Source organism: Oncorhynchus nerka, linkage group LG19, assembly GCF_034236695.1.
Source record: "Oncorhynchus nerka isolate Pitt River linkage group LG19, Oner_Uvic_2.0, whole genome shotgun sequence".
Classification (NCBI taxonomy): Eukaryota; Metazoa; Chordata; class Actinopteri; order Salmoniformes; family Salmonidae; genus Oncorhynchus; species Oncorhynchus nerka.
In genome coordinates this window covers 38,584,715-38,608,696 of record NC_088414.1, presented here as the reverse complement: position 1 = coordinate 38,608,696, position 23,982 = coordinate 38,584,715, and the positions used below count along the sequence as shown (strand labels likewise).

At 43.7% G+C, this 23,982-nt stretch overlaps 2 protein-coding genes across 3 annotated transcripts; both read right to left on the bottom strand.

The window, feature by feature from the left end:
• Positions 1 to 2,027: 2,027 nt before the first annotated feature.
• LOC115146861 (zinc-binding protein A33-like) lies at positions 2,028 to 12,149 on the bottom strand. Its single transcript, XM_029688878.2, has 6 exons — positions 11,408 to 12,149; positions 11,146 to 11,232; positions 4,391 to 4,621; positions 4,267 to 4,289; positions 3,714 to 3,832; positions 2,028 to 3,474 (listed from the first exon to the last, which is right to left on the bottom strand). Exons 1-6 carry the CDS (start codon positions 11,795 to 11,797, stop codon positions 2,918 to 2,920), a joined length of 1,407 nt encoding a protein of 468 aa, XP_029544738.1. The 5' UTR covers positions 11,798 to 12,149; the 3' UTR covers positions 2,028 to 2,917.
• Positions 12,150 to 13,442: 1,293 nt separating this feature from the next.
• On the bottom strand, positions 13,443 to 20,502 carry ovca2 (OVCA2 serine hydrolase domain containing). 2 transcript variants are annotated; one of them, XM_029689083.2, is made up of 2 exons: positions 19,631 to 20,502; positions 13,443 to 14,279 (listed from the first exon to the last, which is right to left on the bottom strand). In XM_029689083.2, the coding sequence occupies exons 1-2, from the start codon at positions 19,797 to 19,799 to the stop codon at positions 13,759 to 13,761; spliced, it is 690 nt and encodes a 229-aa protein (XP_029544943.1). In that variant the 5' UTR covers positions 19,800 to 20,502; the 3' UTR covers positions 13,443 to 13,758. The 2 variants fall into 2 exon arrangements, with proteins under 2 accessions (XP_029544943.1, XP_029544940.1); XM_029689080.2 differs by having other exon boundaries at positions 13,443 to 14,282; positions 19,631 to 20,496.
• Positions 20,503 to 23,982: the final 3,480 nt, after the last annotated feature.

Sequence of the window (23,982 nt, the reverse complement as noted above, 5' to 3'; positions counted from 1 at the left end):
GGTGGAAAATAAGTATTTGGTCAATAACAAAAGTTTCTCTCAATACTTTGTTATATACCCTTTGTTGGCAATGACAGAGGTCAAACGTTTTCTGTAAGTCTTCACAAGGTTTTCACACACTGTTGCTGGTATTTTGGCCCATTCCTCCATGCAGATCTCCTCTAGAGCAGTGATGTTTTGGGGCTGTTGCTGGGCAACACAGACTTTCAACTCCCTCCAAAGATTTTCTATGGGGTTGAGATCTGGGGACTGGCTAGGCCAAGTGTTTTGCATGCATGAATGTGATAATGCAGGGTGTTGAAAGGGGCTAAAGCAAACAACCAAAAAGCCACCAAGAAACACAACATCTATAAAGGTGTCTGCATGGAGAGAGTCTCCTCCATGAATGGGGAAGTGGTATTTATCCTGGGACACAGCGGGCCCAGGTGTTTCCCATGTAGCTGACGACCCTCCCAACTCCACCAGCATCCTAATAAGGAAACAAGAACAAAGAGAGAATACGGCAGACAGAGTGGGAGGGTCGTCACACCTGCCATTGACCAAATGCACAACCAACACTTCCTGTCCCTTCAAAGTAGGAGTTCACCATTCACACTTAATTGTATACTATGTTGTCTGTTAATAGCTATTAATTAATCTATTAATTCCCAGATGGTGATATTTTTCCACTTATACTTTATATTTTAATTTATAAGAGTGACAAATGTTTATTGACCTATTAATGAAATGTTCCTGTAAATTGTTAAACTGATATCCTAGCTCCCTAGTTAACCATTTGTAATCTGAGCATCGTAGACTATATATTTTCAGAAGAGTTGTCATTTCAGAATGAGGGGTGCTGTAGCTCTGCTGGTGTTGCTATTCTGTCTGTTGAGGGCATGAGCTCAGGAAAGGAGGAGTGGTCAGAGAACAACATCCTTCAACAGAGAGACAGTGAAGAGGTAGAGAGCAGGGTGAGTTTCAGATTAAGAGCTAAAGGACTGAGGCTACAGAGACGCCCCACAAATGACTGGCCAGGCCACCACAAACACCTGTAGTACACTCCTCTCCCCACCCGCCACCTACAATTTAGGGAAGATCTAAGCCCGTATTCACAGTGTATCAGAGTAGCATTGCTGATCTAGGATTACTGATCAGGGCCCCCTTGTCCATGTGACTAGCACCAAGCCTATCAGAGGGTAAGGTGGTGCCCTCACCATGTCACCACCCATCAATCACTCTCAGGCTAGGAGTTGTCTGGACAGGTCTTGGGTATCATTGATACTCACTCGTACATATCCATAAAACACACTCCTATCATAAACCATGGGGTAACAGAACTATATGTTGATTTTATTTGCCCAAGATCTGGCTATGAAAGACGACATCCAAGCAGAATCCTAGATCTGTAACACAGAACAGACAATGACTCCCCCTGCTGCCTGTCTGTGTGAACTGAACTCAGTCCTCTACTACCGCTGCCTGTCTGTGTGAACTGAACTCAGTCCTCTACTACTGCTGCCTGTCTGTGTGAACTGGTCAGTCCTCTACTACTGCTGCCTGTCTGTGTGAACTGAACTCAGTCCTCTACTACTGCTGCCTGTCTGTGTGAACTGAACTCAGTCCTCTACTACTGCTGCTTGTCTGTGTGAACTGAACTCAGTCCTCTACTACTGCTGCCTGTCTGTGTGAACTGGTCAGTCCTCTACTACTGCTGCCTGTCTGTGTGAACTGAACTCAGTCCTCTACTACTGCTGCCTGTCTGTGTGAACTGGTCAATCCTCTACTACTGCTGCCTGTCTGTGTGTACTGAAGTCAGTCCACCACTACTGATGTTGTTATACTGTCTCTAAAGAGAAAAACAAACCGTTAGATTTAAATATGGAAGTCCCATTTGGCTCAGTTGGTAAAGCAGGGCACTTGTCACGCCAGGGTTGAGGGTTTCGATTCCCAGAGGACCAGCACAAAAAAAGTTTGAATAATGATTAATTCACTACTGTAAGTTTCTCTGGATGAGGATGACTGAAATGTAATGTCAGACACAAACACAGATTTAAATGTAATTTTATGTATAAAATGAAAACTGACTTAATACATGAGAAAGGCTGTAAAACATGAACATGGTATTAAACACAGCAGCAATTACTCAACTTACATTACATAGAATTACACTAGAATGGAGAAGCACACTTCACAGACAGGAAGACCATTACTCATAGAGAAGAAACCTCAAAGCGCTTAAAAAGGCTAAATAACAAAACAGTAAATAAAAAACCAGAAGGATGAATTCAGGAAGTGAGAGGGAGTCAGATCTTTGGAGAGGAAGTGGGAGAGAGTCAGATCTTTGGAGAGGAAGTGGGAGGGAGTCAGATCTTTGGAGAGGAAGTGGGAGGGAGTCAGATCTTTGGAGAGGAAGTGGGAGAGAGAGGGTGAGTGGGATCTCAGTCACAGCCTGGCTGAGTCAAAGGTAGTGTTGCATCAACTAATTAATGCATGTCATTGACTGACAGATTGCTGTATCATACTTGGTTAGCGGATACTTCACTAGAAGATTAACTGAACAACAGTAACATTTCTCTAGACAAACTGTTCAAAAAGCCAACGAGGATATCTGTGTTCAGTACACCTGGCATTCAAAATGGAAAACCCCCAATATATTCCAAATCTGTCCCATTAAGTCGATGTTGAATGAGATTCAGCAGCAGGCACAATCACTGAAAAACAGCAAACAGAACTAAACCCGCAGTTCTCATGTCTATCAGACAAGGGTTTACTGATATTAAGACACATTAAAATGAACCAAATGATTCATTTCAATTAATGCATTTGAAATTGGTCAACAATGTTCCCACAGCAATCGTTTGTGTCAATTGCCTTTTAGCTTGTAGTTTTGTTTTCACAGGAACCCCGACTTCTGTAATGATCAGCTCTAATTGTACTATACTGTTACAGAGGCCTTCACTGGCATAACCCTGACATAGTCCCCACTAAGGAACGGAAAAATTCTCTCAGTGAAACTCAGTGAAAATATTTGAGGGTTTTTGAAGAAACACCCAATGCGTTGGTTATTGACAGGATCAGAAAGTGACACCGTTTCTTTGTCCCAGTCCAGCTGCACTCGGATCCTCTGGGGTTTCACTTTAAAGGGTTCAAGACAGTAACATGCATTCGGTGACACTTGGTCAATATAGTCACTCCCTTCTCTTGAGAGTACATACCAGACTCCACTAATATGCCACCGAGACGTCTCCTTCCTATCGCAAGACTCTATGGCTACACCTACTGCCCACTCTTTGCTGTCCCCAACCTCTACGTCCCAACTGTGTGTCCCCGAGCTGAAGCCCTCGGAGCCCAGGACAGCATAGCGGTGTTTAAACCTCTCTGGGTTGTCAGGAAGCTGCTGTTGGTCATCACTGAGTCTGCATGTGAAGCTGGTCAGGTCACCAGACAGGATGAGATCTGGGTGAGCAGTGTTGGGATCCAGAATCACAGGAGCTGAGAGGAGAGAGAACACAGATTATTTTAAAGTGGGAACTCGTAGTCATGTTTATACAAAACGGATGACTTTTTTTTCCCCTTCAGTGTTGCGTCATATTGAAATAAGTGTGATATTGTTAATTTGTTGTATTAACTTGTATATTTTATTCTATATAATTGTAAAGAGTCTTTGGGTCCTTGAAAAGCTCTATATAAATCCTATGTATGTATTATTATCATCATAAAATAGTACTCACTGTACTCAACAATTTCCTGCATGTTCTTCCAGACTCTGAACTGCAGGTTGCCAAGGTGTCTGGCCACATGAATCAGCGCCCCTGAAACCCTCTCTGGATCTGGCAATATGCACTGAACTCTGGGAGAACATTAAGGAGTCAGTGCTCCGGTTGGGTTCAGAACCACAGAGGGGAGAGAACATGAAATCAAATCAAACTTTATTTGTCAAGTGCACCGAATACAACAGGTGAAGACTTTACCATGAAATGCTGAATTCAACAGGTGAAGACTTTACCATGAAATGCTGAATACCAGCCCTTCACCAACAGTGAAGACTTTACCATGAAATGCTGAATACAAGCCCTTCACCAACAGTGTAGTTCAAGAAGAGTTAAGAAAATATTTACCAAATAAACTAAAGTAAAAAAACAAAAAGTAACAATAACGAGGCTATGTACATGGGGTACCGGTACCGAATCAGTGAGCGGGGGTACAGGTTAGAGGTAGTCAGTGCTGCTGTAGGGTTGGGTTCAGAACCACAGAGGGGATAGAAACAAGAGGAAGATCCCTTACCTTTTCTTGATGACCTCGTAGTCCTGCAGGAGAACAAAGTGTCAGATTAGACATGACATTATCAAGATGTGGAAGTTTCATCTCTACTTAAAACAGAGGGAGATCTTTCTTTTTTGTTTCTTACCTGTAGCAAAGAAATGTTTTCAGCCCCTAGCTCTTCCTCTAGGGTTTGGATGGTGTCAGAAAGGGACGAGATCTCTCTGTTCATCTCCTCAATCTTCCTCATCATCATTTGACTCTTGTTGTCTTCTTCCTGCTTCAGGGCAGCTATCCTGACTACCGTTTCATTCCGTAGAAACTGGTGAAGCTCCTCAAACTGTTCCCTTATTTTCCTCTCTGTGGACAGGGCCTGGCTCTGAAGACAAACATCCAGAGCTTGAATGAGTTTTAGTTTATTCACCATGTGCACAGGATACAACAGGTGTTATACAGCACAATGAAATTCGTACCTTGAGAGCTCTTTCCCAACAATGCAGTGATGATGATTATATTAATTTAGATACTAATATAATACTAATAAAATATATAAGACAATAATTTAGATGCTAATAATAAAAATACAGATATGGAGATAAATAATTTAGATAATTTAAATAGATAATACATCAAATACTAATATAGATAATAATGAAGATGATTAGATATGGAGTTAAAGAAACAAGAATGCAAGTATATACAGGTATACAGTATACATATATACAGTACCTTATTCAATGTTCAGGGGAACTGGAGTGTTTGTGTATACATACTGGTAGGATATACATGTAAACAGGGCTGAATAGTGACTGGTAACAGGAATATTTACACGCACACTTGAAGTTGGGAGGTTTTCATTCACTAATTTGGGAGTCATTACAACTCGTTTTTCAAACACTCCACAATTTTCTTGTTAACAAACTATAGTTTTGGCATGTCGGTTAGGACATCTAATTTGTGCATAACAAGTAATTTTTCAAACAATTGTTTACAGACAGATCTTTTCACTGTATCACAATTCCAGTGGGTCAGAAGTTTACTGCCTTTAAACAGCTTGGAAAACTCCAGAAAATCATGTCATGGCAATAAAAGTCTCTGATAGGCTAATTGACATCATTTGAGTCAATTGGAGGTGTACCTGTGGATATATTTCAAGGCCTACCTTCAAACTCAGTGCCTCTTTGCTTGACATCATTGGAAAATCAAAAGAAATCAGCCAAGACCTCAGAAAAAACATTGTAGACCTCGATAAGTCTGGTTCATCCTTGGGAGCAATTTCCAAACACCGGAAGGTACCATGTTCATCTGTACAAACAATAGTATGCAAGCATAAACACCATTGGACCACGCAGCCGTCATACCGCTCAGGAAGGAGACGCGTTCTGTTTCCTAGAGATGAACGTACATTGGTGCGAAAAGTGCAAATCAATCCCAGAACACCAGCAAAGGACCTTGTGAAGATGCTGGAGGAAACAGGTACAAAAGTATCTATATCCCCAGTAAAACGAGTCCTATATCGACATAACGGTGTACCTGTGGATGTATTTCAAGGCCTACCTTCAAACTCAGCGCCTCTCCGCTTGACATCATGGGAAAATCAAAAGACATCAGCCAAGACCTCAGAATAAAAATGTAAAAAAGTAAAACGAGTCCTATATCGACATAACCCGAAAGACCACTCAGCAAGGAAGATGCCACTGCTCCAAAACCGCCACAAAAAAAAGCCAGACTACGGTTTTCAACTGCACATGGGGACAAAGATCGTACTTTTACAAAAATAGAACTGTTTGGCCATAATGACCATCTTTATGTTTGGAGGAAAAAGGGGGAGGCTTGCAAGCCGAAGAATACCATCCCAACCGTGAAGCACAGGGGAGGCAGCATCATGTTGTGGGGGTGCTTTGCTACAGGAGGGACTGGTGCACTTCACAAAATAGATGGCATCATGAGGCAGGAAAAGTATGTGGATATATTGAAGCAACATCTCAAAACATCAGTCAGGAAGTTAAAGCTTCGTCGCAAATGGGTCTTCCAAATGGACAATGACCCCAAGCATACTTCCAAAGTTGTGGCAAAATGGCTTAAGGACAACAAAGTCAAGGTATTGGAGTGGCTATCACAAAGCCCTGACATCAATCCCATAGAAAATTGTGGGCAGAACTGAAAAAGTGTGTGCGAGCAAGGAGGCCTACAAACCTGGCTCTGTCAGGAGGAATGAGCCAAAATTCACCCAACTTATTGTAGGAAGCTTGTGGAAGGATACCCAAAACGTTTGACCCAAGTTAAACAATTTAAAGGCAATGCTACCAAATACTATTTGAGTGTATGTAACTTCTGACCCACTGGGAATGTGATGAAAGTAATAAAAGCTGAAATAAATCTCTATTCTGACATTTCAAATTCTTAAAATAAAGTGGTGATCTTAACTGACCTAAGACAGGGTCTTTATACTAGGATTAAATGTTAGGAATTGTGAAAAAATGAGTTTGAATGTATTTGGCTAAGGTGTACGTAAACTTCCGACTGTACATACACAGGGAAAAAAACATGCAACAATTTCAATTTTTACTGAGTTAGTTCATAGAAGGAAATCAGTCAATTGAAAAAGCAATGCATTTCACACAAATGGGCAGGGGCCCACCCATTTGGGAGCCAGGCCCACCCACTGGGGAGCCAGGCCCAGCCAAAAATAATAATTAGTTTTTTTTTGTCCATACAAACGTGATTTATTACAGACAGAAATCCCCCCCCCCCCCCCATACTGCCAAATTACTGCACCTGTGTAATGATCATGCACTTTAATCTGCTTCTTAATATTCCACACCTGTCCGGTGGATGGATAATCTTGGCAAAGGAGAAATGCTCACTAACAGTGAGGTAAACAAATGTGCACAAAATATGAGAGAAATAAGCTTTTTGTGCATATGGAATATTTATTTGCCAGGTAGAGACCTGTGAATGGCCAGAGTCAGTGTGGATAGTCTGTGGGAGAGGGAGCACAGTAGTAGCCATTTAACAGACTCACAGCCAGGGGATAGAAGCCATTTAGGAGTCCGTTTGTCTGAGCCTTTATGAAGCGGTACCGCCTGCCAGACGGGAGAAAAGAGAACAGTCCATGTGTCGGGTGGCTGGAGGTTCAGACGCCGCCTGGCATGCATGTCTGCATACGTACGGGTGCACACCAGTGGAGTACCGGCACCTCAAATATTCTACTGCTTCTCACTACAGGCACCTCATAGAATATTGGCTCTAAACTGTGATTAGTACCAGCACCTATTATTTCAGCCCAATAAATTTCGAATATTACTATTTACCCGATGGAAAATGTCCCTAAATTTCAAAACAATTCCCTGGTTTACCAGAAATCCTGGTTGGAAGATATCTGGAATTGAGAGGGAGTGAGGTGGAAATCCAGTAATTCTCAAACCAGGACATTTTGTAACCCTACTATTGTTATTCTTTAAGGTCATACGGTTCAGCCACAAATCCAGGGAACGAAGGGAAACAAGCCAGCAGATACGGCCCGCTTGCTTACAGATGCACTATGGTCAGACAGACTTCCTGGTTAGGTCAACAGCAGAGTGTGGTAGATATGGCCCAGAAAACATACCTCAACCCAAGGATGAAAAAAGGCCTTGTACTCTGAATGATCCCATCTGTTACACCAAGATTGAACAACTTCTAGTTTTCTGTAAAACTGCCTCTTTAGTCCTCCTGCTAGGTAGCAGAAGCCACAGCAGCCATTTTGGAAAGGCAGTGTCAGACTATCAGCTACTTTGTTGTTCAAGGCGATGTGCTGGAAATGTGATGTTGAAAGGGGAAATGGCGCAAATGGATGTTCTGTTTGAATCAGATGGCGTGTCGAATGGAGATGAGAAGAATTATATTACAGTGGTGAATACAAAAGGAAATAAGGATTGGTGTTACCCGGGAGATCAGTTTGAAGTCTATAAAAATCATGGGATGCGTTGGATAAGGCTACATCGGTGAGAGTAACGAGAAATTGGCTTATTTTGGTTTTCTGTGCATCTATGGAACAGAAGGAGAGTGCTCTGCACCTCTAGAAGATATAGGTTGGAAATGTGCTGTGTGAGGATCTTCAATGCAGGGAACATATCAAGGGTGTCAACTCTGGGGTGACCAAACTTTTGACTGGTACTGTGTGTGTGTTTATGTGAGATATTTATAGATAGATACACATTTGTATTTTACCCACTTTTCTCCTCAATTTTGATCGTCTCATCACTGCAACTCTCCAACGGGCGAGGCGAAGGTCGAGTCATGTGTCCTCTGAAAAATGACCCACCAAACTACGCCTCAACACACGCCCACTTAACTCGGATGGCAGCAGCATCAATGTATCGCAGGAAACACTGTTCAACTGACAACCGATGTCAGCCTGCAGGCGCCGGCCTGCCACAAGGGGTGCCAAGTAAAAGCCCCCCCAGCCAAACTCTCCCCTAACCCGGACGATGCTGGGCCAATTGTGTGCCGCCCTATGGGACTCTCGATCACGGCCGGTTGTGACACAGCCTGGGATTGACCCCAGGTCTGTAGTGACGCCTTAGATCGATATGCCACTCGGGAGGCCTGGCTCTGCGGTGTCTTAATCTACACAGGAAGTCTGTCCGACCATTGTGCAGCTGTAAGCAAGCGGGCCGTATCTCCCACACTCTGCTGTTGACCTAACCAGGAAGTCTGTCTGACCATTGTGCAGCTGTAAGCAAGCTAGTCAGATCTGCTGGCTGAGTGAAACTCTACTCAGAAACATAAAAGCCACTCAGTTATTTTTTGATTTGACCTTTATTTAACTAGGCAAGTCAGTTAAGAACAAATTATTATTTTAAATGACGGCCTAGGAACAGAACTGCCTGTTCAGGGGCAGAACAACAGATTTGTACCTTGTCAACTCGGGGATTTGAACTTCCAACCTTTCGGTTACAAGTCCAACGCTCTAACCACTAGGCTACCCTGCCGCCCCGCTCTTACCGTGATAGTATCTGCCTCCCAGCTCTTACCGTGATACTATCTGCCTCCCAGCTCTTACCGTGATACTATCTGCCTCCCAGCTCTTACCGTGATACTATCTGCCTCCCAGCTCTTACCGTGATACTATCTGCCTCCCAGCTCTTACCGTGATACTATCTGCCTCCCAGCTCTTACCGTGATACTATCTGCCTCCCAGCTCTTACCGTGATACTATCTGCCTCCCAGCTCTTACCGTGATACTATCTGCCTCCCAGCTCTTACCGTGATAGTATCTGCCTCCCAGCTCTTACCGTGATAGTATCTGCCTCCCAGCTCTTACCGTGATAGTATCTGCCTCCCAGCTCTTACCGTGATAGTATCTGCCTCCCAGCTCTTACCGTGATAGTATCTGCCTCCCAGCTCTTACCGTGATAGTATCTGCCTCCCAGCTCTTACCGTGATAGTATCTGCCTCCCAGCTCTTACCGTGATAGTATCTGCCTCCCAGCTCTTACCGTGATAGTATCTGCCTCCCAGCTCTTACCGTGATAGTATCTGCCTCCCAGCTCTTACCGTGATAGTATCTGCCTCCCAGCTCTTACCGTGATAGTATCTGCCTCCCAGCTCTTACCGTGATAGTATCTGCCTCCCAGCTCTTACCGTGATAGTATCTGCCTCCCAGCTCTTACCGTGATAGTATCTGCCTCCCAGCTCTTACCGTGATAGTATCTGCCTCCCAGCTCTTACCGTGATAGTATCTGCCTCCCAGCTCTTACCGTGATAGTATCTGCCTCCCAGCTCTTACCGTGATAGTATCTGCCTCCCAGCTCTTACCGTGATAGTATCTGCCTCCCAGCTCTTACCGTGATAGTATCTGCCTCCCAGCTCTTACCGTGATAGTATCTGCCTCCCAGCTCTTACCGTGATAGTATCTGCCTCCCAGCTCTTACCGTGATAGTATCTGCCTCCCAGCTCTTACCGTGATAGTATCTGCCTCCCAGCTCTTACCGTGATAGTATCTGCCTCCCAGCTCTTACCGTGATAGTATCTGCCTCCCAGCTCTTACCGTGATAGTATCTGCCTCCCAGCTCTTACCGTGATAGTATCTGCCTCCCAGCTCTTACCGTGATAGTATCTGCCTCCCAGCTCTTACCGTGATAGTATCTGCCTCCCAGCTCTTACCGTGATAGTATCTGCCTCCCAGCTCTTACCGTGATAGTATCTGCCTCCCAGCTCTTACCGTGATAGTATCTGCCTCCCAGCTCTTACCGTGATAGTATCTGCCTCCCAGCTCTTACCGTGATAGTATCTGCCTCCCAGCTCTTACCGTGATAGTATCTGCCTCCCAGCTCTTACCGTGATAGTATCTGCCTCCCAGCTCTTACCGTGATAGTATCTGCCTCCCAGCTCTTACCGTGATAGTATCTGCCTCCCAGCTCTTACCGTGATAGTATCTGCCTCCCAGCTCTTACCGTGATAGTATCTGCCTCCCAGCTCTTACCGTGATAGTATCTGCCTCCCAGCTCTTACCGTGATAGTATCTGCCTCCCAGCTCTTACCGTGATAGTATCTGCCTCCCAGCTCTTACCGTGATAGTATCTGCCTCCCAGCTCTTACCGTGATAGTATCTGCCTCCCAGCTCTTACCGTGATAGTATCTGCCTCCCAGCTCTTACCGTGATAGTATCTGCCTCCCAGCTCTTACCGTGATAGTATCTGCCTCCCAGCTCTTACCGTGATAGTATCTGCCTCCCAGCTCTTACCGTGATAGTATCTGCCTCCCAGCTCTTACCGTGATAGTATCTGCCTCCCAGCTCTTACCGTGATAGTATCTGCCTCCCAGCTCTTACCGTGATAGTATCTGCCTCCCAGCTCTTACCGTGATAGTATCTGCCTCCCAGCTCTTACCGTGATAGTATCTGCCTCCCAGCTCTTACCGTGATAGTATCTGCCGTTTGAACACAATTTCGACTGTCTGCCTCAAGGACCTCCAGTTTGTTCTGTAGGAGCTTCAGCACAGACTCCTGGAAAGAAACAGTAACATTTTAAATATATCAGGTTACTGAGAAAACATTTTCTCTAAAGGGCATCAGCACCTACACTAAGCCGTGGTGTTCAGTAATTGTTGCTTGTTGTAGGAAAAAGCTAAATGTAACAGGCATTTATTCTATTGCCACACAGTTTTTATTTCTCACTCACCTTATATTCTTTGGCAGCTTCGTCCATGGGGCAGAACTTGTGGTTTGTGTGTAACTCAGAAGTCTGGCACACCAGGCAGGCAGGTTGTCCGTGGTCACGACAGAAAAGTTTGTATTTCTCCCCATGCAGACTGCAGAGGACACCTGCAGATGCTTTCTCCTTTGAGTAGGCCTCACAGAGGTTCTTCAAAGCCCGGTTGAGGGGTGCATCACTGAGTTTTGATCTTTTCCTACAAACTGGACATTCCTTCACTTCTCTCTCCCTCCAGTAGCCATGTATACAGTCTTTACAGAAGCTGTGGCTACACAACAGGATGACTGGGTCTCTGAAGATGTCTCGGCATACGGGACAGGTGAGGTCCTCCTCTGGAAGAGAAGATGTGGTGGCCATTTTCCCCCTCAAATCCCACGTCTTCCTTCGGGAAAAAGAACAACCGTCCTGGCAAACTTTCACGTGAGTTTCGCTGCTAACTCAAACAAGCACTTACTTGCTGCTTCGTTATTGTTTCTTGACGTATTGTTTGTAACACATGTAGCTTACACTTGCAACGTATTGAGTAATACAATAAAGTGAACTTCTTTGCTGTGAAGGAAATTGAGCTGTGTTGTTATTGTGACTCTTCTTCTATAATGTTATGGCCATCCGCAAACAAACGATAGGAGTGTTATCTCATACGGCCGTGACGCATGCAAGAATAACTAAGTACTTCCGGTTCACGGATTTTTGGAATCCTTCAGAATAATACTTTTTTTTCTATGGTATATTGACGATCACACATCCCGCTATCTACTATGCGGGATAGGAACATGATTCACCCCCCCCAAAAAACGTACCTACCAAAAAAAAGGTGAACCTGGGAGTGTGGGTTTTCCGACACCAGTACCCCTTGTAGGTCTTCATTTTCAAAAACGTTTCTGCCACAATAATGTCCAGTTTCTTCGACTTATTTGAGACTTGTGCGGTACAGTTTATAACTGTGGCAATGAACGCAACAAAATCCAACTTTTTAACACGCATGGTATTTTTTGTCTGGCGGCAAACATTTACTACATGCTGTGGTGTATCCACCACCATATCTTCACTAGCATCACTTGTTTTCTCAATTATTTTAATTGCCTCGGCATAGGAGATTCGATTGACCGCTTAAACTTTTGCCACCTCAATTTCACCCTTACAGGGCACTCCATGAACTCAGGATCACGATCCCCACCACAATTGCAACTGTCCTTCTTAAATACGGTTCTTCCGTGAACTTTGTCTTCAAATAGGCACATTCTTCTCTGCTTCCCTGGGTCCTTAAAGTGTACAAGACAGTGGTGCACTGTTTGTCATTATACCTGCTAAAAGAATGGTTAATAAACAACTAAGTGGGGGCTCTATAAAATGTGATTTCTTCCCCAAATTACGTTGTATATTTTCCCCCAATCTTTTTTCTGTTTTTAGATTTTTGGGGGGTTTTCATTCTCAAATTCCAATTGTTTGTAGAGAAACAGCACAATTGGATGTCCTGAGTCAAGGTCAATGCTTAAATCACATTAGAAGACCATGGAAGAAAAATAACGCTTTTAGATTTTGGACTAATTCCCCTTTAATTGTGCATCTAGCAAGTGAGGAATTTTCCATCTAATGTGCAGGTCTAGTGATGGTTCTGTACTGCTGCTCATTTCATAGCAAAGTTTGCAAATAACAAATAATAGAAACAGATGATATAATTATATACGTCTGCCTGGTAAGACAACTTTGCAGTTAACATTTACTTGAGAAGGTTTTAGGGAAAGTATTTCTGTCAACCCACAAGACAGTTATCACATCAACTGGCTACTAGTCTTCACTGTGAGCCGTCGATGAATCAAATGGTATTTGTCACAATGCAATAGGTATAGTACACTTTAGTTTGAAATGAACCACAGGTCTTCGTGCCATGCATTACATAACACTTAGATTTACATTTTGGTAAGTGATGGCAGGTTTGGTGTTGGTGAGCGGATACAATTATCAAGAATCTTGTCATGGAATGCAACACAATCAGGCAAAATAAATGTCAATGTTTATTGGAATTTATTTTTCAACAAAAATGTTATACCCCCCCTGAGAATGACAATATAATTGTTATGGAGTCATTTTGTTACTGTGGTAGCCTACTAACATTGTATGAAAATTAAAGACACTTTCCAATAAAATATTTTTACAATTTCTGGATACACAAGATAACCGTGTTAACTTAAATCAACATTCTCGTTACTTGCCGTCTTTGGATGAGCAACATCCACATGAAGTTATTTTCTTCATTTTCAGACATTTACCTCCTCTGAAACTTCTAGGATGGAATAGTTTCCATGCTTCTCCTTCCCCTACTGAAACCTCTTGAGAAACTCCTGATAAGTCTGTCTGTGTGCCGAGGCCGCTGGCACAAAATGGCCACCAGAATGAGTCAGCACCTGAGGCTCCTGGAACAGGGGAAGGAGCTCCCGGCTCATCCTATCAGAAATGACCTGGTCTTCCTGTCCGAAGACGTGCAGGGACGGGATGGCGAGTGGAGCAGGGCTGCCATAGAACCCCTGGTGTTCCAAACAAGCACTCCGGAACCCGGCCACCAGGATAGCGAAGCGGAACTGGAATTGTGGTTCTAGATTCTGCTCCTGTATAGAACAGAGCATGGCAACTAGAGCAGCGCCCTGGCTGAACCCCAGCACACCGTCAAACGGGCCCAGGTCCTTCACTGCTGTCCTCACAGCCTCCACACTCTCCTCAAGCCCCAGGCTCGCCTGACACTGCTGCCTGGCGTCGAAACTCCGAGCCTGGGTGTCAGAGAACCACCATCCCCTGGGGGCCTCGTCACCTCCAGGGCCCACTTCATTCTCCTTCCCTTGGGCTGCTGGAGTCAGAGAGAAAAGAGAGAGAGGTAGAAGGGCGAGAAAGAGAGTATTAAACTAAGTTGATATTGCATTTAGTTGAAATCTGTATGTGACCACCCTGATAGGTACCAGTCAAAAAGCCATGCATTACCAAAAGTTGGTAACGCAACAATCCCTATCCTCACAGCACTGTTCAGTCAGAATGTTCACAGAGTATCCAAACATTAAGAACACCTGCTCTTTCCATGACATTGATTGACCAGTGAATCCAGGTGAAAGCTATGAGCCCTTATTGATGTCACTTGTTAAATACACTTTAAATCAGTTTAGATGAAGGGGAGGAGACGGGTTAAAGAAGAATTGAGACAGTGTGTGTGTGCTGTTCAGAGGGTGAATGGGCAAGACAATAGATGCTGTTTTTTTCACGCTCAACAGTTTCCCGTGTGTATCAAGAATGATCCACCACCCAAAGGACATCAAGCCAACTTGACACAACTGTGGGAAGCATTGGAGTCAACATGGGCCAGCATCCCTGTAGAACGCTTTCCACTCCTTGTAGAGTCCGTACCCCTGATAAATTAAGGCTGTTCTGAGGGCAAATGGGGGAGGGGTGCAACTCAATATTAGGAGGGTGTTCCTAATGTTTGGTTTACTCACTGTGCTTTCAGAAAGTATTCACACCCCTTGACTAAATATTGTTGTGTAGCAGCCTGAATTTAAAATTGATTAAAGTTTTATTTTATTGTCACTGGCCGACACAATACCCCATAATGTTAAAGTGCACTGGCCGACACAATACCCCATAATGTTAAAGTGCACTGGCCGACACAATACCCCATAATGTTAAAGTGCACTGGCCGACAAAATACCCCATAATGTTAAAGTGCACTGGCCGACACAATACCCCATAATGTTAAAGTGCACTGGCCGACACAATACCCCATAATGTTAAAGTGCACTGGCCGACACAATACCCCATAATGTTAAAGTGCACTGGCCGACAAAATACCCCATAATGTTAAAGTGCACTGGCCGACAAAATACCCCATAATGTTAAAGTGCACTGGCCGACACAATACCCCATAATGTTAAAGTGCACTGGCCGACAAAATACCCCATAATGTTAAAGTGCACTGGCCGACACAATACCCCATAATGTTAAAGTGCACTGGCCGACACAATACCCCATAATGTTAAAGTGCACTGGCCGACACAATACCCCATAATGTTAAAGTGCACTGGCCGACAAAATACCCCATAATGTTAAAGTGCACTGGCCGACAAAATACCCCATAATGTTAAAGTGCACTGGCCGACAAAATACCCCATAATGTTAAAGTGCACTGGCCGACAAAATACCCCATAATGTTAAAGTGCACTGGCCGACAAAATACCCCATAATGTTAAAGTGCACTGGCCGACAAAATACCCCATAATGTTAAAGTGCACTGGCCGACAAAATACCCCATAATGTTAAAGTGCACTGGCCGACAAAATACCCCATAATGTTAAAGTGCACTGGCCGACACAATACCCCATAATGTTAAAGTGCACTGGCCGACAAAATACCCCATAATGTTAAAGTGCACTGGCCGACAAAATACCCCATAATGTTAAAGTGCACTGGCCGACACAATACCCCATAATGTTAAAGTGCACTGGCCGACAAAATACCCCATAATGTTAAAGTGCACTGGCCGACACAATACCCCATAATGTTAAAGTGCACTGGCCGACACAATACCCCATAATGTTAAAGTGCACTGGCCGACACAATACCCCATAATGTTAAAGTGCACTGGCCGACACAATACCCCATAATGTTAAAGTGCACTGGCCGACACAATACCCCATAATGTTAAAGTGCACTGGCCGACACAATACCCCATAATGTTAAAGTGCACTGGCCGACAAAATACCCCATAATGTTAAAGTGCACTGGCCGACAAAATACCCCATAATGTTAAAGTGCACTGGCCGACACAATACCCCATAATGTTAAAGTGCACTGGCCTACACACAATACCCCATAATGTTAAAGTGCACTGGCCTACACACAATACCCCATAATGTTAAAGTGCACTGGCCGACACAATACCCCATAATGTTAAAGTGCACTGGCCTACACACAATACCCCATAATGTTAAAGTGCACTGGCCGACACAATACCCCATAATGTTAAAGTGCACTGGCCTACACACAATACCCCATAATGTTAAAGTGCACTGGCCGACAAAATACCCCATAATGTTAAAGTGCACTGGCCGACACAATACCCCATAATGTTAAAGTGCACTGGCCGACACAATACCCCATAATGTTAAAGTGCACTGGCCGACACAATACCCCATAATGTTAAAGTGCACTGGCCGACACAATACCCCATAATGTTAAAGTGCACTGGCCGACACAATACCCCATAATGTTAAAGTGCACTGGCCGACAAAATACCCCATAATGTTAAAGTGCACTGGCCGACACAATACCCCATAATGTTAAAGTGCACTGGCCGACAAAATACCCCATAATGTTAAAGTGCACTGGCCGACACAATACCCCATAATGTTAAAGTGCACTGGCCGACACAATACCCCATAATGTTAAAGTGCACTGGCCGACACAATACCCCATAATGTTAAAGTGCACTGGCCGACACAATACCCCATAATGTTAAAGTGCACTGGCCGACACAATACCCCATAATGTTAAAGTGCACTGGCCGACACAATACCCCATAATGTTAAAGTGCACTGGCCGACACAATACCCCATAATGTTAAAGTGCACTGGCCTACACAATACCCCATAATGTTAAAGTGCACTGGCCGACACAATACCCCATAATGTTAAAGTGCACTGGCCGACACAATACCCCATAATGTTAAAGTGCACTGGCCGACACAATACCCCATAATGTTAAAGTGCACTGGCCGACACAATACCCCATAATGTTAAAGTGCACTGGCCGACACAATACCCCATAATGTTAAAGTGCACTGGCCGACACAATACCCCATAATGTTAAAGTGCACTGGCCGACACAATACCCCATAATGTTAAAGTGCACTGGCCGACACAATACCCCATAATGTTAAAGTGCACTGGCCGACACAATACCCCATAATGTTAAAGTGCACTGGCCGACACAATACCCCATAATGTTAAAGTGCACTGGCCGACACAATACCCCATAATGTTAAAGTGCACTGGCCGACACAATACCCCATAATGTTAAAGTGCACTGGCCTACACAATACCCCATAATGTTAAAGTGCACTGGCCGACACAATACCCCATAATGTTAAAGTGCACTGGCCGACACAATACCCCATAATGTTAAAGTGCACTGGCCGACACAATACCCCATAATGTTAAAGTGCACTGGCCGACACAATACCCCATAATGTTAAAGTGCACTGGCCGACACAATACCCCATAATGTTAAAGTGCACTGGCCGACACAATACCCCATAATGTTAAAGTGCACTGGCCGACACAATACCCCATAATGTTAAAGTGCACTGGCCGACACAATACCCCATAATGTTAAAGTGCACTGGCCGACACAATACCCCATAATGTTAAAGTGCACTGGCCGACACAATACCCCATAATGTTAAAGTGCACTGGCCGACACAATACCCCATAATGTTAAAGTGGAAACATATATTTTTTAAATGTTTGCAAATAATAAAACATTTTAAAACAAACATATTGAGTCAATAAGTTCAGCAGTAAAAATGTCACATATGTTGGACACGTGCAATAATAGTGTTGAACATGATTGAATGACTACCTCATCTCTTATCACATGCGACGCAGTTGGCGATTGCAAATGCCAGGGTTGTGGGTTCGATTCCCACAGGGGACCTGTACAAAAAGGTATGCACTCACTACTGCAAGTCGCTAAATGACTCAAATGTAAACATTATCAAGATTATCTGTAAGGTCCCTCAGTCGAGCAGTACATTTCAAACTCGGATTCAACCACAAAGACCACGCAAAGAAGGGCACCTATTGGTAGATGGGTAAAAAATACATTTAAAAAGATATTGAAAATCCCATTGATAATGGTGAAGTTAATCATTCAAATTAATTGTTATTTGTCACATGCGCCGGATACAACCTTACATTGAAATGCTTACTTACAAGCCCTTAACCAGCAATGCAGTTAAGAAAATACCCCCCAAAAAAGTAAGAGATAAGAATAACAAATAGTTAAAGAGCAGCAGTAAATAACAATGTACATGTAGGTAGAGCTATTAAAGTGACTACGCATAGATAAGAGAATAGCAGCAGTGTAGAAGATTACACTTTGGTTGGTGTATCAATACACCCAGTCACTACAACGATACAAGAGTCCTTCCTAACTCAGATGCCAGAGAGGAAGGAAACCGCTCAGGGATTTCACCATGAGGCCAATGGTGACTGTAAAACAGTTACAGAGTGTAATGACTATGGTAGGAGAAAACTGAGGATGGATCAACAACATTGTAGTTAAGCCACAATAGTAACTAGTAAATGCAGATATCCAATTTTTTCCCTGCCACTACAGTCCCTGGTTCGATGAATGGGAGTCCCATAGGGCAGCGCACAATTGGCCCATTGTCGACACTGGGCCGCCATTGTAAATAAGAATTTGCTCTTAACCGACTTGCCTAGTTAAATAAAGGTTACACACACACCAAAAATGTATTTTGTTGGCATTTACGTATGTCCCCACTACCAGTAAAACATCATCAAAACCTATTTCTTGCAGTGCTGTTTCGTTGTTCATTTGTTCAGTAATTTCATTCTCAACCTGGATTTCTATGGAACGTGGTTAGGGTCAAATAACACTATTTGACATGTCAAATAACACAACATAATCTGTTTCAGTGGCTATATAGTTAGCTAGCTAGTTCTGTCAAATTGGTTATTGATCATTGCAAGACAACCATTTTCAGAACTCGCCAAAGATTTTCAAGTAGATTCAAGTCAAAACTGTAACTCGGCCGCTCAGGAACATTCACTGTCTTCTTGGTAAGCAATTCCAGTGTAGATTTGGCCTTGTGTTTTAGGTTATTGTCCTGCTGAAAGGTGAATTCATCTCCCAGTGTCTGGTGGAAAGCAGACTGAACCAGGTTTTTCTCTAGGATTTTGCCTGTGCTTAGCTCCATTCCGTTTCTTTTTTTTATCCTGAAAAACTCCAGGTCTTAACCATTACTGAATCACTGAAGCTGGAGACATATCTTCCTCACTAACTTTAAGCATCAGCTGTCAGAGCAGCTTACCGATCACTGCACCTGTACACAGCCCATCTGTAAATACCCCACCCAACTGTTAACTGTTATGTCATGTTGACATTGGGGATCAGAATGTGACCCACCGTCGCCTGTTTGCTGTACCCGGTGAGGCGCACTCATGTAAACCAGCTCCACATACTTCTTCAGGAGCTTCCGTAGGGCCCCAGTCTTCTCGCGAAACGAGCCGCTGTTCTGTCGGTAACCGTGTATGCACAGGATCCGGAGCGGTGCTGCTCGAGTTACAGTCGCCATGTTTGCAGGAAGTTAACGACAGCTAGTTAATTAAACTGACTGGTTAGGCATTATTATCTTACAAATATTGGTACTTTTACCAATTAAGTTAGCTCCACACTATGGCACTTTGATTTGTAGACTGAATTTATTTTTGGAGTTAGTTTCCTTGTCAAGTGAAAACTTGTTTCATCCGGTGGTACAGGTCCGTCTGAAAATAGTGGTCGTTGGAAACAGAAGCTAAGTTGATGGTTCCTAGGCATAGCATAGTTCCGAGCTAACACAGGAATCATCGTTGCGTTGGCCAGGTGATAAACCTCTGAAAAGCCAGATCTATCTGTGCCATTAAAGCGTCTGTGACAGCATGGGACGTGCCATTGAGGCTATTTCCATTTTAAAGCAGTCAATTTTCTAATTCGTTGGCTGATTGCTCCCAACTCATAGGAAGCCCAGATGACAACGTCCACGCTGAAACTTGTTATATCCACGATGAGTCCTCTATCTCTATGACAGCCACAACTTGTTACAAGAAATGCCAAGTGCGTCCACTTACATCAGTGCATTCATAACAACCTAACCATTCCGAAACTTCTATTCGAATAAAACAAGCCTCACGTAGCAAATTGGGAATAAAAAATGTTGTTGACCAAATTCGACACTCTCTCACTGCCTTCCATACTAAAATTCCTCAATCCGGCGGTTTATTTTCGTGGACGGATTTTGGGCGTAGAAAAAGCTCTCGCTTCTCCTCTTCGATATTCACTGGTAAGACATAGCAAGAGCCCGTGACTTCAAAATAAAAGTATCGCAATGAAGACGGCAAAAAACAATACTAATTGTTGAAATTCCTTCAATTTTATTAGGAAATGTTAGAGAACTTTGTTTAACAATATTACAAAAAAATAATAATTAATAGCCTTAATTGCACAAATAATATTATTAAAGGTAATGATTACTAGATAGTTATTATGGTAGCAACAGTAATACAAATAAAACATGATTTATGCTACTATTAATAATAGTAATAACAATATGAATATTATAACTATAATAATCAACTTTAGAAAATACATTTAAATCCTATTGTTATTTAGCCCATTTGTATTACACGGTGTTCATATTGGACATGCACGATTTTCTCCACATTGTGTCATTTTCACTCAGGAGCACCTTTAGTTTCCACATTCACAGAGTTTACTGCTCTTTTTGCAGCCCTTAAAAAGTGGCCCATCATCTTAAATGCAATAGTTTTTTCCATATTGGACAGGCATATTGCACTGTTCATAAAATGAGCATTGACGCTCCACTGGGTGTAAACTCTATGGATTTGTACACGAGACGTGCTCCCGAGTAGAATGGACCCCGCTTTCACTGCGACATAACACACAGGCAATTATGTCTGCTTTAATATTTATGTCCAGTCTAAAAAAACGTACTACATTTAAGCTGATGGGACACTCTTTAACGCCCGCAAAATGAGCAGTGACGCTCCTGTGGGTGTAAACTATAGAAAGTAGAATGGACAACCTTTTACTGTTACAAAACATTACAGGACATTCTGTGTGGTGCAATAAATGATAGGGGTACCCACTCAAAAAAACATGGTTTACTGTTTACCCATGACTGCATGGCCAAGCACGACTCCAATAACATTAAGTTTGCAGACAACAACAGTGGTAGGCCTGATCACCGACAACAATGAGACAGCCTATAGGGAGGTCAGAGACCTGGCAGTGTGGTGCCAGGATAACCTCTCCCTCTATGTGAGCAAGACAAATGTGATGTTTGTGGACTACAGAAAAAGGAGGACCGAGCATGCCCCCATTGTCACTAGAAGCACAAGCATTTCGCTACACTCGCATTAACATCTGCTAACTATGTGTATGTGACCAATAAAATTTGATTTAGTGCGTACTGCCCAGTACATCGGTGCCAAGCTTCCTGCCATCCAGGACCTCTATACCAGGCGATGGCAGCTGAAGGCCCAAAAAATTGCCAAGGAGTTTTGATGTCTTCACTATAATTCTAGTGTAAAAATAGCTCAAAATAAAAACCCTTGAATGAGTAGGTGTTCTAAAACTTTTGACTAGTTGTGCATATCAATATATATTTTTTTTCTTAAAGCTGCAGTGTTGGTTAAGGGCTTGTAAATAGGCTCCATCATTTTCACCCTAATTATTAAATTACAAAGTATACAGGACAGGAGTCTTATTCTGATTTTATGGTGATGTCAAGATGGCGGAAGTGGAGGCTGAGTTCAAATTAAGCAACGCGTGGAGCAAAGTTGGTGAAGACGATGTTCTGAATGGACAACGGTAGCATCGAAAACTGGAACAAAAAGGAAATTGTCAAAAATTGTAGTGGAGGAGACGTGTTAAATGATAAGGAATCGCTTCTTGTTGGCATGCATTTGCTGAGTAAGGATGCATATTGTATGTAGGATACCCGCTTGAGGTGTCAAAGTGTGAAGTATGCGCTTGTAAAAGTGGGAGGCTATCAGAGTGACCAGAAGTCGTCTTCTTTTGATTAATTGTATTTCTGAAGAGTAGAGTAATGGGCCTCAAAAATGTTGTGTTTTGAACTTGGAAGTAGAGCTCCCGGTCACGATCGTAAGGAGTGGACCAAAATGCAGCGTGGTATGTGTTCATGATGATTTTTTAATTAAAGTAATCACTGAACACAGAATACAAACTTTACAAAAACAATAAACGACCATGACGCTATAATGATAACTGTGCTGACACAAGCAACTAACATAGACAATCACCCACAACCCACAATGACAAAACAGGCTACCTAAATATGGCTCCCAAGCAGAGACAATGACTAACACCTGCCTTTGATTGAGAACCATATCAGGCCAACCACAGAAACAGACAAACTAGACATCCAACATAGAATGCCCACTCAGATCACACCCTGACCAACCAAAACATAGAAACATACAAAGCAAACTATGGTCAGGGTGTGACAGTACACAGTGGAGGTGGTACTGGATAGACCGGACCGTGCAGGCGCACTGGAGCTCTTAAGCACCGAGCCTGCCCAACCTTAACTGGTTGAATGCTCCTGTCCAGTGCAGCGAGGTGGAATAGCCCGCACTGGGCTGTGTAGGCGAACCGGGGACACCATGCGTAATGCTGGTGCCATGTATACCGGCCCAAGGAGACGCACTGGAGACCAGATGCGTAGAGCCGGCTTCATGGCACCTGTCTCGATGCCCACTCTAGCCCGGCCGATACGCGGAGCTGGTATGTACCGCACTATGCACCCGCACTGGGGACACCGTGTGCTCCACAGCATAACATGGTGCCTGCCCGGTCTCTCTCGCCCTCCGGTAAGCACAGGAAGTTGGCGCAGGTCTCCTACCTGGCTTCACCACACTTCCTGTGTGCCCCCCCCCAATACATTTTTGGGGCTGACTCTCGGGCTTCCATCCACGCCGCCGTGCTGCCTCAGACCAGCGCCTCTCCGCCTCCAGCTCTTCTTTGGGGCGGCGATATTCTCCTGGCTGTGCCCAGGGTCCTTTTCCGTCCAACTCTTCCTCCCATGTCCAGTCCTCCTTGCGCCGCTCCTGCTGCCGCTGCCTGTCACCACGCCGCTTGGTCCTGTTGTGGTGGGTGATTCTGTCACGATCGTGGTAAGGAGCGGACCAAAATGCAGCGTGGTATGTGTTCATGATGATTTTTTAATTAAAGAAAACACTAAATACAAACCAATAAGCAACTAACATAGACAATCACCCACAACCCACAATGACAAAACAGGCTACCTAAATATGGCTCCCAATCAGAGACAATGACTAACACCTGCCTCTGATTGAGAACCATATCAGGCCAAACACAGAAACAGACAAACTAGACATCCAACATAGAATGCCCACTCAGATCACACCCTGACCAAACAAAACATAGAAACATACAAAGCAAACTATGGTCAGGGTGTGACACTCCCGTCAAAGGAGTCATCTCGACGTTAACAACGTCCAGGCTGAATACATGAAGAAAATTCCTGGTGTGGTTGGTGCCCGGCGTCGGACCCGCTGGGCGAAGGGAGGAAAAAAAGAAAGTTTCGGTCCTGTTGTTTTTTGATAAAGAGCAAATACCTACGCATGTGAAGCCTGGTTGTGTAAAATATGCCGTAAAGCGTGCATCCCCAAACCACTGCAGTGTAGGAATTGTAAAGAATTTGGCCAGGTTTCAAG

Excerpts from the sequence above, each read along its gene's own strand:
- LOC115146861 (XM_029688878.2), bottom strand. The coding sequence starts at position 11,797 with ATGGCCACCACATCTTCTCTTCCAGAGGAGGACCTCACCTGTCCCGTA. Across the intron at positions 11,233-11,407 it reads AAGCTGCCAAAGAATATAAG|GAGTCTGTGCTGAAGCTCCT; the intron begins GTGAGTGAGAAA and ends GTTTCTTTCCAG. Across the intron at positions 4,290-4,390 it reads AAAACATTTCTTTGCTACAG|GACTACGAGGTCATCAAGAA; the intron begins GTAAGAAACAAA and ends GTTCTCCTGCAG.
- ovca2 (XM_029689080.2), bottom strand. The coding sequence starts at position 19,799 with ATGGCGACTGTAACTCGAGCAGCACCGCTCCGGATCCTGTGCATACAC. Across the intron at positions 14,283-19,630 it reads GGTACAGCAAACAGGCGACG|CAGCCCAAGGGAAGGAGAAT; the intron begins GTGGGTCACATT and ends CTCTGACTCCAG.